Genomic DNA, 16,846 nt, shown 5'->3' on the forward strand with positions numbered 1-16,846 from the left:
GCCAATTCTGCCCCGTTATCCCTTTTTTTTCATCTTCCCAAGTTTGTGGAGGGCGTCCTCTCTTTTTTTCTTCTCATTTTGCAATTTCAAGTAACCCTTAAGAGAGTTTGTTAATAAATCGTAAATTATCGTAAGAATTAGTCGCAAAATGGTGTAATTTTTTCTAAAGTATGTACGTAACGTCTAGTAAAACAACATGTAAAATTCTTAGTATTATCATTATTATTCAAGTACCAATTGTAATCAGAAAATTAAAAAAAACATCTCGTATGTTATTTTTAAAGGTCGACATTCTCTCGAAACATCTGATGATGTCATATTTACTGATCATTCCGATATCAAGTCATAGCATAGTGACTACGGTCCATCAACCGTGCATACGTATGAACAAATTTCCGGGCGTTTACGAAGTATAATTCGTTCGAATAGGTCCAGTTTTTTTAATTGCTATCGCTTCATTTGCAATACTTCAAAAGGTTAAAGGTTTAGCAGCCATTTTATACATTTCATTGGTACTGGGTGTTCCCAATATTAAGAAAATTATAGATACACATTATTTAGACCTTTTAAATATTAGGTATTTTAGATTATATTGATTCTAGTTGAATAGAGCTTTAAAAAAATGTTTAAATCAACAATATATCCATGCTATTTAAAACAAAATAGTTGAGCAAAAAGTATTTTAGCACATACAGAAAGTCAGCAGTGGATAAACGTTTGCTTTTATTGTCAAATCTACCCCCGAACATTAGTGGAATCGTCGCCACGAGAATCCAGATACAACCTCCGGGGCGCTGTTACACCGTTTTGTAATAAATTATGAGTTCACTGCCTCGCTGGACCTATTATGAGTACTGATTCCCAGTGGGTCTATTACGGAACATCAATTTTATTCGAAATATCAACTGTAAATACTATATTTGTACGTTTATTAGATTTATTTACACTATACAAGGTTTTGTTCTCGGTGAATAGACGTATTATAATATTATACATATAAAAAAAATCATAAAAAAATTTTTCAATTCTCATTTGTAATTGACTTGAATTCTTTCGAATCTCAGTTTGTTTTAAATTAATATAAAATAGGAAGCCATTTAATAAATTATAATATTGTAATTGCGGATGTTGTAGCTAAACGCGTAGCATCGTAGCGTTGTAGCCGGCTAGGGCGGGCGGGCGCGTGCGTGCGTCAGTGCTTGGCCGGCGAGCGCCGTGAGTCGCCGCCCTCCGCGTCGCCGGCATGCGTCGATCTTCACGCGTTCATTCACCAAATCTACACCACGCGCCTCTGTAAGTACATCACTATACCGTTAATTTCATATACGACCACTCAACGAAATAATCAATGAATCAAATCTAATTTATTAATTCAAAATAACGATTGTTTTTTACACGTGAGACTCACCAACAAATGAGCCATCCGTTCGATAGCCCACTGCCCCTGTGCGATGTTTCCAAGAGAGTCCTGAAGGGTTGTATGAATACGGATTAAAAGCTCGCTAGCTGAACGATTTATTACCATGCCTAGCAGATAAGTACATGTACATACATATTCATAGGATAATAAACATAGCGACGTTGCCGTTGCAAAGTTCCTGAAGACTGTATATTAGCATTCTGTTATAACTATTGAGTCTAATCCTGTAACAAAAGCAGGTCGGGTACGGTTAGGGATGCTAGGTCACCCTCTTTATTTATTTATAACTACGCTACACAAAATCATCGAATATTACAAACGTATTTTCTTTTTTTAACAGATATAAAAAGTTCGTGCAATATGTAGTTAAAATAATTATTTAACAATCATTTAAATTATCTGCAATAAAGTTGCTAATACAAGCACTATGCGAGTAGAAAGTGTGTAATTAGCCTGACATTTCTGCAGACATTTTTATTTCCTGGCATTGCGAGTTTTTATTTCAAAAGCCGTCCGGAAAGCTTTTTAAATCAAGTACGTAGACTGGCGTAGAGCATTAGCTTATTAGCAGTAAATGGTAATTGCTAATAATTTATAAACAGAATAAAGTCTTTAAATCAAGGTTTAAGAGCCTTGAGTTACTGTTTTACATCATTTAAATGGAGCTTTGACATTAAGTTGGGGGTCAATGGCTTTTATAACTCGGTCCGCTTTTGGCACCCATTCACGAATCTAGATTCTAGTCGAGTACAGTCTGGCCGATAACAATAGGAAATAGTATTGCTGATTTTACGTGAGTAGGTTGTTTTATAAATAACTTCCTTCTTCTATTCCTTCCTATGAATTACACATATACTAAGCAAATACGCATCTAGGCGAAAGAAAAAAACGGTTAAACCGATTATAGAAATAGGTACTTACTTTAGATTTTAATAGTTCTAAATTTAAAAATTAAATTTTATTTTAATAAAACTGGAGCTGTGTTAAAGTGTAATAAAATATCGGCGACTACCTTTTAGATTTTTCCTTACATTGCACGGAAGCTTTTGCATAAATGAATACGTGATTTATTAATTAAGCCACGCTGTCTCCTCTAGTTGCTACGAGTCAAGCCTGGGGTCATGACTTGTGAGGAATTTCTTCCTGTTGTGTCACGAGGACAATTAAATACATGATCGTGGTTTTCTTTATCTAATTTTATTTATTACTCATGATAAATTTATGAATATACGGTCGTAAAGTTGTTTTAGACGTTTAATCAAATTTACACAAGTATTAAATTAAATCAATTTAACACCTAGTCGGCACACGGAACTCTTATTATCTAGACCTTATCAGAACTGAATATAGAAAAATTATAACTTACGTCTGAGCGAGTCTTTTGCCCTCTGAGGCAAGGGAAATAAAAGCAGTGGGCCCATTTCGAATACGCCTGCAAAGTTTTGTAGTACATGGAGTTAGATTCAGTGACAGTGTACGACAGTGGCGTGATATATTCTGTTTTTTATCTCTTTTTATTTCATGTGAACTTCGATTAATCAACTTCTTTGACACGCCTAGTGTGAAGATTGAAAAAGACAAAATCATTCGTGAATTACTTTTACTGCATGTTAGTCATAAGTGCTAGACAGTGGTAAGTGTAAAAAATACACACAAGAACAGAGTGTGTTTTCTGTGTGTGTGTGACTGTAAGGAGTGGTCACTTTCTTATGTTTAATTATATATTTGTGCAGAAATATTTATAACAAAAAATATATCTTAATAATAACGTGTTCAAATATCACTATTCTGCATTTATATTGAACTAAAAAATTCACATGTCACAAGCGTTTGCATATTTCAAAGCTTGATTTGACACTGACATGTGCATAAAATAGATAGCGTAGATATATTTACTTCTGCGATTTTTGTCTAGGCGAGGTACATCTCCTCTGTTACTGATACTGTTTTCTTCCACCGTGTGGGAAAAGATCAAATATTCCATTTTAACAGGGGCGTAGCTACCGCCGTATTTGCCGTATCAATTATACGGGGCCCCCGGGCCACGGGGGCCCCCAAAGTGTGTAAGGAAAAAGAATAAAAACTTTCTAATTTTTCGAAATATTACAACCGGAGAAACTCCTATCTTCTTCAAGCGAAGAGATATTAAACGCTTCCGGAAAACTGTCTGCTAAATACAGTAAAGACATCTCACTTAATCTTTGTGACCAATTAAAGGCTCTAAAAACATGCTTAAATTCTGAAATTAAAAAAAATTATTCCATTAAAGAACTCATTGAATTATTGCTAGTAAAATTCAATAGTCTTGCATCCAGTTTTCCCGAGGTAATCACAGCATGATTTTTAATCTTGACCCCTCCAGTTACAACCGCAACGGCAGAAAGAAGTTTTTCAAAATTAAAACTAATAAAAAATTACTTAAGAACTTCGATGGGACAAGAACGGCTGTCAGACATCTCACTATTGTCCATAGAGGCAGAAACAATAGAAAAACTAAAATCATCATCAGCCATAAATTATTTAATAAATCAGTTTGCCGATAAAAAGGCATGGAGAGTGACCATTTAAAATTCGATTTTTATTTGTAAAATGGGTAAATTATGTCATAAATAAATATTACTTCTCACAATATTTTTTTCTTTTGTGAAAAATCTTTACCTCCATATAAGGGCCTCCAAAAAAATTTTTATACGGGGCTCCGACAAGGCACGCTACGCCACTGCATTTTAACATAATCTGTTACAGGCGTAGAAAAAGCGATGGGGTGGGTATAATAAAATAGGCTTTTCCCACAGTATTGGTATATGTCCGCGGTTGGGTAATGGATTGCTAATATTGAAACTCGAAAGTTTCCCTTCTCAACGCTTTATACGTCTTTACTCAGCCACTCAATATAGTAAAGGGTGTACTGTATAAACAATATGTGTATCAAAAAACCTATAATGGGACTTTGAGTATTTCTCGTGTTACACAGCCAGACTGTCAATTGTTTATAGTAGTATGTTATATATTAACCCCTTACTCATAAAAACTAAATAAGGGTATTTATACCGATTTAACTGCAGAACTCTGCGTTCGGTTTTTATCACACTATAAACACAATTCGAAACGAAAGAGTACATTAAGTAAAGGAGGCCTATTAGATATTTTTTTTATATAAGGAATGTTAAAATTATTAGTAAAACTTACTAGGAGTTAAAGCTTTAATTTTTGAAGTGGTTTTCCATATGTTATCGACATTAAATAGTCTTAATAAGCATTAAACGATCTGGTCTGGTTTTCATTTTAAAAACAACTTTAATTCTATCAAACGAACGTAAATTAGAGTCATTACGCGCTGCGTCAATCCTCAATCTTCTTCGACATTTCTTTGATAAAAACGAAGGGTCTTAAAGCGAGCTTTTACGTCCGCCTACAGAAATACGAAACCGCGAGGGCGGACAATGCTAAGTATAGCTAACGACCTAATAAATTGATAAATTAGGAAAAGTTATAAGCGATTCTACATATTTGAGAAAGAACCATTAATAACTTTTTATTGTTGTGTATTTATGCGAGATGTTAGCTACAATTTTCTTTCATGAACGTGCTTAGTAACGAAACATTCGAATAATTTTTTTTTTTATAATTTAATAGAACAATATCCTTTCTTGATTATAATAAAATAAGACAGAAACATAGAAACATGTCCAAATCAGTTATCTTTACTAAAAGATGTTTATTTCTGGTAAAATCTTTATATTAACGGGCGTACCTACTAAAGTAGGTACTTAGCGAACTGTAATCAAATAAAGAATGAGAAAATAGTATACATTTTTGAGGCTTGTACGTTCATGCCAAAGAGCTTTAATTTAAAACCTTTTACTATGTGAACCTCATGCTTTAGGAACGTGAGTCAATATAACAGGAACGGGGTTGATTTCCGATTTAAATAAAATTCACTCTTACGTCAAAGAGCATCGAAAACTTCTTCGTGGTAGGCCTGTTTAAGAAGAGCTCTTTAGAAACTACAATTACACTAAAAAAAGAAACACATTTCTATGTTCATAGATATTTGCACGATTTGTTATTATCCACCAGTTTTCACAAAGTATATCTCGTGTACATTTTTAGGTCAGGTTTTGAAAGTTAACTAAAAGTCCCTACGAGAATGCTATATTAATGACCTGAAGCGCTTTAGGCTTTAGTCACCCTATTTCTGAGTGACCCCTTTTGTTGTAAGCTCAAATATTGCTGAACTGGAAACAAAAAAATGCTAAAATGCCTAATATATGGCCCAAAAACGATGTGTATGCTAGGATATGATTTTCAATAACCTTGTATCAGTTACATTATTTACGTATTATTCTTACATTTTGTGAACTTGTGAAGTGTAATTACACGCCATTTAGCGTCGTGCGTACCCAGAATATTATTGCATATCAGACGGATATAATTAGATGCACACTGGCTGAATTAACAAGGAATGCATTATATTATGATTTGTTATAAAAATATTTAGGTTTTATGTCTTCTTTGTTGTATTAGGGTATTAAGTTACTGTAGAAATAGGAAATCAGAAAATTTATAATTTAGGATTATAGTTTACAAGGGTATCAATATCCCAGAGAGATCTTTAGTGTTGATGTTAACACTCGCTGAAATCACATCACATTGATGAAAGCGAATAAACGTAGATGTCGATAAAACTAAACTTTATGGGAGGATGTTGAGTGCCTCCAACTAGACAATTCATCTGCGGGCCGAAGTGACATAAAACATTTTATATCGCTCGTTCCTCTGCGGGCTTTGGATTGTGGAACGTGTTGGCAAAACAATTGTGCCGCCTTTGTCTTACGGTTAACCCGGGGGGTTTCTTTAAAATCCTTTATATTCCCAGATCTCTACGAATACATTATTTCTGTGAATTACGTCGCGACGATATTGTTCCTTTATATTTAAGCTTTTAGCTAAATGTATAAGTTAAGCGTCTAAGAATTTTTTTATTTACATGTATGTAAAAAAGATTGTATATATCCTTATTTTTGTTTCATTAATTTTGCGAATCAATTTTATACTAAGTTACACAGTTTCTTTTTAAGCATTCGCGGAACAGCTCATATTTTTATTTTATATACACAGTTTATTATAATAAGTTGATAATACGATTTACATAACTACCCTTAACGTGTAAATACTTTAAGTGAATGTTAATACTTGAGAAATAAAGTATGTTTGAACCGAAAATTATTATTAATTCATAGCTGACTTGTGGTATAAGTTTCCTGTTGGTGAAGTTAATGAATCAACTTAAATACAAACAGCTTAAATATGGAATTTGTAAAAATAAAACGAAATTAACTGAACAATTAACTGAACATTAAAAATGAACGAAAACGAAAAAAAGTTAAATAGGTACCGCATTACGAAATAGAACCCCGTATGAAAAACAAAAAAATAATGAAAAGCACAATTTTGAGAGGAAAACATTCAAAGTACTAAAGCTTTCATCCTACTTACACGTATAGCTCTGAATTCTTATTCATTTGGCAGCAGGTGCCGGCGGCGGCATGCTGGGCGCTAGGCTCAAGTCATGGATGGAAGCGCAGCTGGGTCGTGCCAAGAAGCGTAAACAGAAACAGGCGAGGCAGACATCACCACCTACTACGGGGCCTATTGCCCCTCCTCACTTGTCGTCTCCCGAGAGCGCGTACAGCACCGGCTATTCCACTGATGGCACGTCACCTGGCGCTCCGCCCACATCGCTCGCCGCTCCGCTCGTTGCTCCCCCGCCGCCACCCACGCCACCCACCACTCATCTATACCATGAACCCGCTAAGGTAAGTTGGAAGGTCTGGAATACTTTAGTTAAGCGTCCACATTGTTTAAAGTGGAATTGCAGGTTCTCGCTTTGACTAGATTACTTTATGATAACAGTTTTGTCTACGTTCCGTTATGCACTAAAAGCTATTACTATTAAAGGGTTTTAATATCGCAGTCGCTTACGAGTCGAGCCACGATATTGCTTGTAACGTGAAGCGGCTAAGATGAGCGTAAACAAAAGCAAGTGAGGTGACATTTGCATGCGCTGTTCCCATCCCTTTTATTTTCATCCGAGGACAGGTAGATGACAGGGGTTGGCTGCGACATAAATAGAAATAAGTGATGCGGTCCCGCGTGAGGTACGCCGTAGGGGATTAAGGCGTTAGAGAGTGTAATAGTACCTATTGAAGTTTTATCTAACACCTTCGACTGCCATTTTGACGACACGAAGGTGCTGTTAAGTACTTACAGTTTTATGAAACGTTTATTAAGGAATTTATTTAGTAGTTCGAGCGAGACGCAAGTTCTATTAGAATGTATTACATTTTTTTAGCTTGTATATTTCTGAAAATAGCTCACAAAGTAAAAGTCAATGAAAAGTTTACAACTCACGCGATAATGGGATACACGCTTGATAATTTATGTACGGTTTCGTACCTACATAACTAATTAGGAAAATTGAATTCCAGCTGTTAAAGTTAAAACAGCGGGGGTTAACTAATCCCTGTTTAATGTTGCGAATTTGAGCAATTTAAAGCTTTTACTCAATGCAAATAGGGTGGATTATCGTGTGATGGATTTTGCAGGGGTTTCCCATTATACATACGTTCATCAGTCACGTCGGAGTAAATTCCATTAGCTTGGTTTCCTGCATGTAAAATGTTCGATAGAGGGACTATAATACAGTTACAGTCCGAAAATACTTATAATTAAAAGGCAAATTAACTTACAAATATATTTATTTTATACTAGCCCCGCATACTACGTCTCGCCTTAATATGATTTTACAAAAAGCTTATTGTTTAATTATTTAATTTAAAATTATAAGTTTCCTAACGAAGTAAGGAAAAAATACAAAAAATAATATGTATGTGTAAAGTGCTAAAAGTGTATAAATTAAAATTTTCAAAATAATTAACTCTTTTTGGTTACACAATGTACACTTACGAACGTCAATCACGAAATACATATTAAATTCCTCTAATTTTATGTACTGCCAGTTCTCATATCAAGGGCGTAGAATGGACGAAAAGAACTGGCAATAAACTCTCTGCCAATCTTTGTATTTCTCAAGTTTTTTGTTTTACATGACATCGTTAAGTAATCAATAGTTTATTAATAAAAACACAAATCCACCACATATTATAAATATCTTACATATGGTTCATAATGGTTATAAAGCCCCTTATGGGCCTTAGCTTCCTCAAGTACACTTCGCCATTGCAAGCTATCCAGTGCTTCCCGCTTCCAATTGTGAATCCCTATTGTTTCGAAGTCCTTGACAACTCCATCCCACCAATGCAGCCTCGGTCTACCGGGATTTCTCTTGCCACCACGTTGTGAGTTCAGTATGGACCTTGGGGTTTTGTCGTTTGCCATTAGGTGCACATGTCCCAGGCACTAGAGCCTGTTGTACTTTATTAATAGGAGATTGGCGTCGTCTAGGATGTTATATTGTCCCTACAATGAATAACATATAAATAATAACCGAATCTTATAAAAAATTGTATAATCACCAACTTTAATCTTAAATAATACAAAGAATAATTCAAGTAATAATTTGTTTCTCAGCGCAATTTTTATTTTTATAGAGTTATAGGAATATATTATTTAAAATAATTACTCGAACTGATTAAGCCGTCTTCATTTTATGTACATAGACCCAAACGAGATATAAAAATAAAATATATAAAAATAATGATTATAAAAAACAGAAATTTAAAATATCTTAATAATAATTGGTACTAACGCATGAAAATGTAAACGATATAAAGCGAGAATATATTTCATCGAACGAATGCCCTTTTACGGGACACTATGGAGGTTGTGTCTTATCACCAATCATGAAACACTTGCCTGCGTCTAAGTTACACTTCTACCTTTGGTATCAAAGACTTGTCTATGTTCGAAGCTAGTCCCTAGTTCACGTTATGTAGTCCATAACATTGGAATAGTTTTTCAAATGCTATATATAATCTAATTACTAATGTAAGTAAATGAAATGAACAATTATAGTCTAGCATAAAATACTGGAGATTTTTATTTAATTTAAAGTGTCTCTGTTTATGTTAACAGTATGTTCGCAATTGGTTAATAATTCTTTGGTCCCATGACTCAGTCGTTATGCCGTATATTGAAGAAAACCATTGTGAGGAAATCAGCGTCTAAGACCAGAAGACCAATGGTACAGAAGGTGGTTCATCTATTTGCATATAAAAGATCAAGGAAAAAGAAATTTACGCCAGTTTTATCCACACATTTGACATTTGAAAATCTTTTAAAAGTTCACATACAGACGCCAAATTCAATTATCTTGAAAGTTACTTTCTAAAATACTATTTTATATTAAGCATAAAGTTCAGTATTACTTTTGTAAAGAGGTCAACATAATCTTATATTATTCATTATTCTTATGTTTTTCATTAATAATTAAGTAGACCGGATCAAACTGTCAAGGGATGCTTTTATCTCGCCGATATAAAGCAGATTGTCTATTAACGCTGTAATACGGAGTAACTCAATTTTGTATTGGTTTGTTTTGACTGAAAGAGGAAAATAAATGAGATTTGTTCAGATATTGTTCGAATTATTGAACATTGTAATTATTACAGATTATTAATTTAAAAAATATGACTATTACATAACAAGTATCCTAGTAAGGACTCGAATCAGTTAATGGAAATTTAAGAAAAAACATATTTTCACTATTTTCAGGCTTTTTGTTTAAAATGTATATAATGTTTCGGAATAGGCCCAATAGATGGCGGTGAGTGTAGATTAAAACGCGCTAGTGTTATTAAAAGAGAAGTTTATTTATATACCTCTCAATCGTCCAGTCTTCCTTCCTTGTCTTGGGGAGCATAGTGCGCAGTGATCGTAAAGTGAGAGCACTGATGCTGACACCCAAAGGTTTTTAACCATTCCCGCGCCCGGCTGCCTTTTGGGAGTCCGAGCGCAATTTTTGAATGGCTCTCTTACTTCACAGGGGGCTAATTCACATCCTTTAAGGTTGTTAAAACATAATAAAATAATTCAGGCTTCTTTCTTAACTTCTTGACTTAAACTAAACTTGCCTCATTTTGCCCTGAAGATAGTAGATACTAGATACACTCATGAAGATGAAGTACCAAGATTTGATCAACGTTACGTATAGGAACCGAAAGCTTAATATTTTCTTAAACATATGCGAAGACTTTATTTACAGATGCGGCGATGGTTATCATTGTTAAAAATATATGAAAATGATAGCGTTTCTTAAAGCCATGTTTGCCGCGCACCACCACTATGTGAATCCGGCATTTTCGAACAAATTCGACCTTCAATAAAAAAGCGTACTATTTCTTGAAAGGCCGGAAACGCACTTGCCCGCACGGCACGTGCCTCCTTCCTATAACATAAAAAAAGTCAAGGGACCTTCTAGTATCCTTGCAATATTTGTTCGTGATCATACGAAGAGAGATGAAAAACCCAATGGTATAGGTATACATATATACAGTTTTAATATATATAATTGATTGTCGTAATTCCAGCGCCGCTCCAGCACAACGGGGCGTTATTTCCCCCCAGAAGGGCTGGTGTCCCCCCCAGTATGCGCGACACCGTCACCACGCCCCCGGTGCCGAATCCGCACTAACCCGTGGATGGGTGCTACATCTCCAAGAAAGAAACCACCACATCTCTTGCACCAGCAGTCGTTGCAGATACCCCAACAACCGATGCTACACCATGCGCCTTATTCCCTAGACTCGCATATAAAATATGGACCAAGGTATATTTTCATCATTTTTTCGTAACTCACGAAATTTTTTACATTTAAATGTTTGTCCAAAAACTTAAGGGAAGTTCTTAAATATTTTTGGACATACATTCATTTCGACATGATTCTTGATTATTTAATTAGGACACAGTACCGATAATTTCTTTTCTTGGTTCAAATAGTATAATTTTTTATAGATTGTATTTTTAATTTTAGGGGTGTTTGTATTAACACTGTTTATATTATCTACTGATTTCGCTGGTCGTGTCCACCCACATGTTATAGGGACGACACAGCTTTTTTATATTTTTGTATGGACTTTCTTTCTATGTGCGCATTTAACATTTGCTTGAACGGCGAAGGAAAACATCGTGAGGAAACCGACATGAACGAATTCTCTGTAGATTTAAATTCAAACTCAAAATAACTTTATTCATATAGGTTACCAAGTACACCATGAAACTCAAAGATACGATGTTAAATTGATTCTAAATTTACATTTACTACCAGTTTGCATGTCAAGGGCATATATAGAGTGCTAAAAGAACTGGCAAGAAACTCTTCGCCACTCTTTTGAATCGCTAAGTTTTGAGTCATACAAATTGTTTGAAATAAAAATCAATCCCAATGATTAGAATGTTTTAAATAATCGTCAAATTTATAAAAAGCTTTATTCATTTATTTACGTTTAAGAGTTTTGAATTCTTCATTGATAATTCTCTAAACTGGCCTGGGAGTTTGTTGTAAAAACGAATACAATTTCCATATAACGAGTGGTTTATCGTCTGGTTGGTTGTACGCTTATGTATTTAGAGTCAATATGACGATTTTTAATTGGTGTCCTGGGGTACTTTGGTTTTGAACCCGAAGAGAGAAGAAATTACAATAAAAACTGACATAGGTTCAAGAGAAGGCAACGAAATGCTCTTACATTTTATTGACAAGTTACACGTCAACACTCAACATTTCCTTGACATAGTTTTTTGTTCTACATAAAATTATATTGTAGTAATACGATTATTTCCTCATGACTTAAACGGGCTGTAAGTGATTATAATTAATTAATCTCTTGTTAATTATCTGTTTAAAAAATTAATTAGAATTCATCACTTTATAAGTAGAAACAAAAATTATATTGTGTTTTTTTTCAACATCGCGTGAGTTTTATGTATAATTCATGAGGTGATTACTGTTTTTATCAACACTATACTGATACATAATATACAAAATAAATAACAAGACCAACACAAGCTAGAAATATAAATGAGTTTCAAACATAAATTGGCAAAAAACCTGCCTGCCTAGCAAAGGCAAGGCAGCGTTAAAGTGATATGTAACGAATTTTTGGGGGCTGAGTAAGACAAGCCGGTTTCCTCATGATGTTTGTCTTCACCGCACGAACAAGTGTAATATACGCAGAAAGTCCAGTTGGTATACACCAGGAGTTAGAACCCACAACCTCAATGTAATGACATGCAAGATGACAGTCTGCTCACGTGTATTTAGAACGAGTATTTTAAATATAATCGGAATACCAATTTGATAATAAAGAACATTAAAAATTCTTTCAGGTCACCGCATCTATCGCCGCACATATCCCCACATCTATCTCCACACATGTCTCCCCACTATTCCCCCCATTTATCCCCAGAGCCTTACCGCCAGCCGTACTACCGTGGGGCTTCCAGCGACGAGGAGTTCCGTGGTCTAAAACCACGTGGCCAAGAGACTGCAATCCTGTCAGATGCAGATGTGGATTCGGATGGTGATACTGGATTGGATGGTGGGGACGAAGATGAAGCGGACAGCACCGCCTCACCGAGCAGACGAAGAGCGAGACGACGGAGACCGCCCAGGCGGCCGCCGCGATCAGTCGGTTTGTTCAATTAACATATAACAGGGCTGAATAAAAATTGAAGTATATTTTTAAGCGACTATAGTGACCATACATATGTGATTTTGTTCGAATTTTATTATTTTTAGTATATATTTATATATATTGATCTAGACTGCCAAATAGGTGTTTTAAATTTCGTAAGTATATTTATAAATAAATAACATAGAGTATAGACCATTCTTCTCGAATAAGATGTATTCCAACTTCGGGCACGTTTCATCAAAACTGGTTCAGTAGTAATTAGTAATCAGTTAGGCATTTCTAAATAACATTTATAGAATTAAACACTTATACTGTATTTTCATAATCTTGACTATCTTAAATATATTTTATATTTCTGTAATTTTAAGCATATCTACGATACCAGAATTTAAAATTTATGTTTTAATTTTTTTATATTCAGCCTATTCTCTCGAAGAAGTTATTCGTATTTTCAGTAAAAAGATAACAATAATTCCAGGCGCGACTCCTCCCCGTATGCGTCGTCGTCACGCACCCTCCGCTCCGCCCATCCGCGAGAGAGACCCTCTCCTGGAAGCGGACAGGGAAGCGGAGAGGAAGTACCGGGAACTCATCCGGGAAGCGGAGAAACTCCTCGTGACCGTCTCCCGGGCCCCCATTGAACCCCCGCATAATCCGAGAATTGTCGAACTTAGAGCCACCGAGGTTAGTCCCGATGGAGACTCTCTCAAAATTCCTGAGGAGACTTATATTTAACATTGATAACTTGAAGAAATTAAAATGGTTTTTGAGCTGAGAATTTGGGACCAATGCTTACCTATCGTGATCCTTAAAAACCTGTCTAATCATTAATAACTCATTGCGGCACGTTTTTAATAAAATATTGAATCTGCACAAGTACTTTACATCAAGATTTCTAACTCGTAAATTTGCTTCCATATTGCTATATTGTCTATAATATTATTTTGCAAATAATATGAAATTATTCAGTGAGGTATAATTCGGCAAATAATCTGGCCAGAGTTCTAAGGGAAATGAGAGTTAGTGCGAACGGTGGCTGTTCAAAAATGTATTCGATTTTATCACATGATAAAATCGAATACATTTTTGACGTACAGGAGTCAGACACAGCTCTCTCTCGGTTCTCGTAGAGGCGACGTTAGTAAGTTTCCGTTAAAAATCTGTAAGCGGTATGTAACCACGAAAAACCTGGTCAAGTTACGTGCCCTGTCAACCCCTCAAATGCAGAGAGAGACTTAGCGCTAAGCATATTTACAACGTTTTGGATTTGAAATATAGGGTTCATACTTAGGACTAAGTTGCGTCTCTGATTCCTATCGTAACATCTCACGCACTTCGCCAAATCGCTTGCCAACCTATACATGCCCGTTGTCTTGAAGGTGGATTGTCCCCGGCGTAGTCCAGAGCGCACTCACATCACAAACTTCATCCGGGCCAACTCCCCAGAAGCCCCTCGCCGCTCGTCCCCCGCACCTCGCCGATCTCCCCTTGCAGCCCCACCGCCCCGCGTCCCTCACCCGCCATCGCCCACCGACCGGCCGCACTCCGAGCCGCCCAAGAGGAAGATGTACGCCAGGGAAGAGGTGAGTCTGAATTTTTGTCAAAGGAACGGGTTATTAGCACTATCGAAGTTAATATTTGTATGAAGGTTTTCTGTTTGGGTCTGACCAAGGTTCTACGGCAATATTTTCTATGTCAGCCCTAATAACACCTAATTCAAACGCATGACTTAAGAGTCATGCGTCGTTGATTAAATGCTAAACTGTTATATCCGGGATAGAAGTGGAGAAAGATTTAACACAATACATTTTTAAAGTAAGAATAATTAAATTCAAATGCTAATTCATTTGCAGGTATTACAAACCTTAGAGGGCCTTCGGAAGAGTCTTCAACAACAGTCCGCTCTGTTGGCGGTACAAAGAACACGGCTAGACTCCCTATAGTCATTGTTATTCCTTGCCAAATTAGATTAAATTTTGTTTACATAATATAAATCCACGTAGTTGCGTCACTTGCATTTAGTGCGAATATTTCAAGGTATCAGTAGGTAAACGTTTCTGTCTTTATTGTTGGAAATCGTGAATGTTTGACAAATTCATATTTTATGTACATTATATAATTTTTTTACACCTTCTCCTTTGGGCTTATAAAAAATGGTTAAAACAAAACAAAAGAGCGTCGACGAGATTAAACCGTGGTAAATATTAACTATGTAACTTATTTATTTTTGTTCTGTTGCCTACAACGAGCTTAGAGTACGCCAAGAATAACGCTTGCGATGTACTTAATAAGATCGTTACATGGCAAGAACAACAAGTCGGCATTACTACAGTGCCTTAGCTTCAATGTGCCTGATGGGTATGGCAAAAGGCGACATCGTCTGCCGTTACTTCATGTGCCCACAACTAGGACTAACCCTCTTAAATGGCACATATAATTCCTGTATCCTCTATTACAGTGCTACATATATACCTTTTTTTATTGTCAGTTGAGTAAACAGACAATAGTTCTACTATATTTTATCAGTGCCTATAGAAATTTCTTAATTTTTTCTTTATCTTTCGCCTGCTCTTAGTAATTAAGTTTGTTTTTATTTCGGGTGTATTTCTTATTGCGTATGCATTCTTGTTGATTTAAGTTCACCAGTTAGAAAAAATGTTTTTACGTCTCATTAGACATGTTTGTTAAAATGTTCTTACAGTAGGACGTTAATATATTATAATTGTGTGTACGATAAAGTTCAAATTAGGAAATTATTCTCCATTATATGAGTTAAATAATTTTAGTACTAACTTTTTCATAAAATATTTGCGTTGCTTTTGTTAGACTTTGTTGTTGGCTTTGCCTTTGGCCATCCACAGAGTGAGATTCTCTTTTAAGTTTGTTAATATTTGCTACAAAGTTATAAGTTGCATGTTGCATTCAATTTATACAAATGTGGGACATACGAATAATAATTTATTGTGATTTCAATAACATTCCGTCGTTAAGAATAAATTAAACAATATACGTATATATTTAACTGTCAATAACTTTTCTAAAAAATAACGACATAGATAATAATCTCTAGTCTATGGGGGCACAGATTAGGTTTCGCTATTAAAATATAATTAAAAAAACAAAAAAGTTTGGAAAACATTTGAATATTGGTCCTTGTGTTCTTGCTCTGCTATAAAAATGTGAAAATCAATCAAATCAAAATAACTTTATTTAGGCTAACAAGTACACTTATGAACGTCAAAAAATTAAATAAATAGTAAATTTACATTTACTACCAGTTCGCAAGTCAAGGGCGTAGAGCGGGCAAGAGAGAGTGATACAACTTTCTATCCGTAAATAATGTGGAGAGGGGATACTCCTTTTAGGATGCTTTTTTCATAGAACAGGGGGTAAACAAGCAAGAGTCGTCATAAGACTAGTAGGTGTCATTACAAATATTTCACCACTTAAATGTTTTACTGAATAAATTTAGATACCTTGATTACCCTAAGTGCAAGTGTGGTTTTGTAGTTCTTCCATACTTTCCTTGACAAATCCCTCCAACTTTCTAGTCTAGTCATTTTTAATCTTGTAAGCTCTTATCGGCAAATATTATTTTTCCTTTTCGTTACTTATTTACATATATTATGTCGTAGCTGGAGCGTAGAATTTATCACTTATGTAAAGAACCACTTTATGGTATGACAATTCATAATCTTATCAAATTTACGACATAGGGTTTTAGACAAAATCGACAGGCTCACCCAGTAACGCAAGAATTTGTTTAGGA

General features: G+C 35.3%; 1 protein-coding gene and 1 non-coding gene across 2 annotated transcripts; both read left to right on the plus strand.

Annotated features, from left to right (window-relative positions):
- Window positions 1-1,098: 1,098 nt before the first annotated feature.
- On the plus strand, window positions 1,099-16,319 carry LOC110994865 (proline-rich extensin-like protein EPR1). Its single transcript, XM_045630025.1, has 7 exons — window positions 1,099-1,293; window positions 6,953-7,239; window positions 10,972-11,210; window positions 12,770-13,074; window positions 13,556-13,761; window positions 14,457-14,660; window positions 14,931-16,319. The coding sequence occupies exons 2-7, from the start codon at window positions 6,970-6,972 to the stop codon at window positions 15,018-15,020; spliced, it is 1,314 nt and encodes a 437-aa protein (XP_045485981.1). The 5' UTR covers window positions 1,099-1,293; window positions 6,953-6,969; the 3' UTR covers window positions 15,021-16,319.
- On the plus strand, window positions 10,282-10,411 carry LOC123689713. Its single transcript, XR_006750624.1, has one exon. It is a non-coding gene; the product is annotated as a U4atac minor spliceosomal RNA (small nuclear RNA).
- Window positions 16,320-16,846: the final 527 nt, after the last annotated feature.

Source organism: Pieris rapae, chromosome 1 (assembly GCF_905147795.1).
Source record: "Pieris rapae chromosome 1, ilPieRapa1.1, whole genome shotgun sequence".
NCBI lineage: Eukaryota > Metazoa > Arthropoda > Insecta > Lepidoptera > Pieridae > Pieris > Pieris rapae.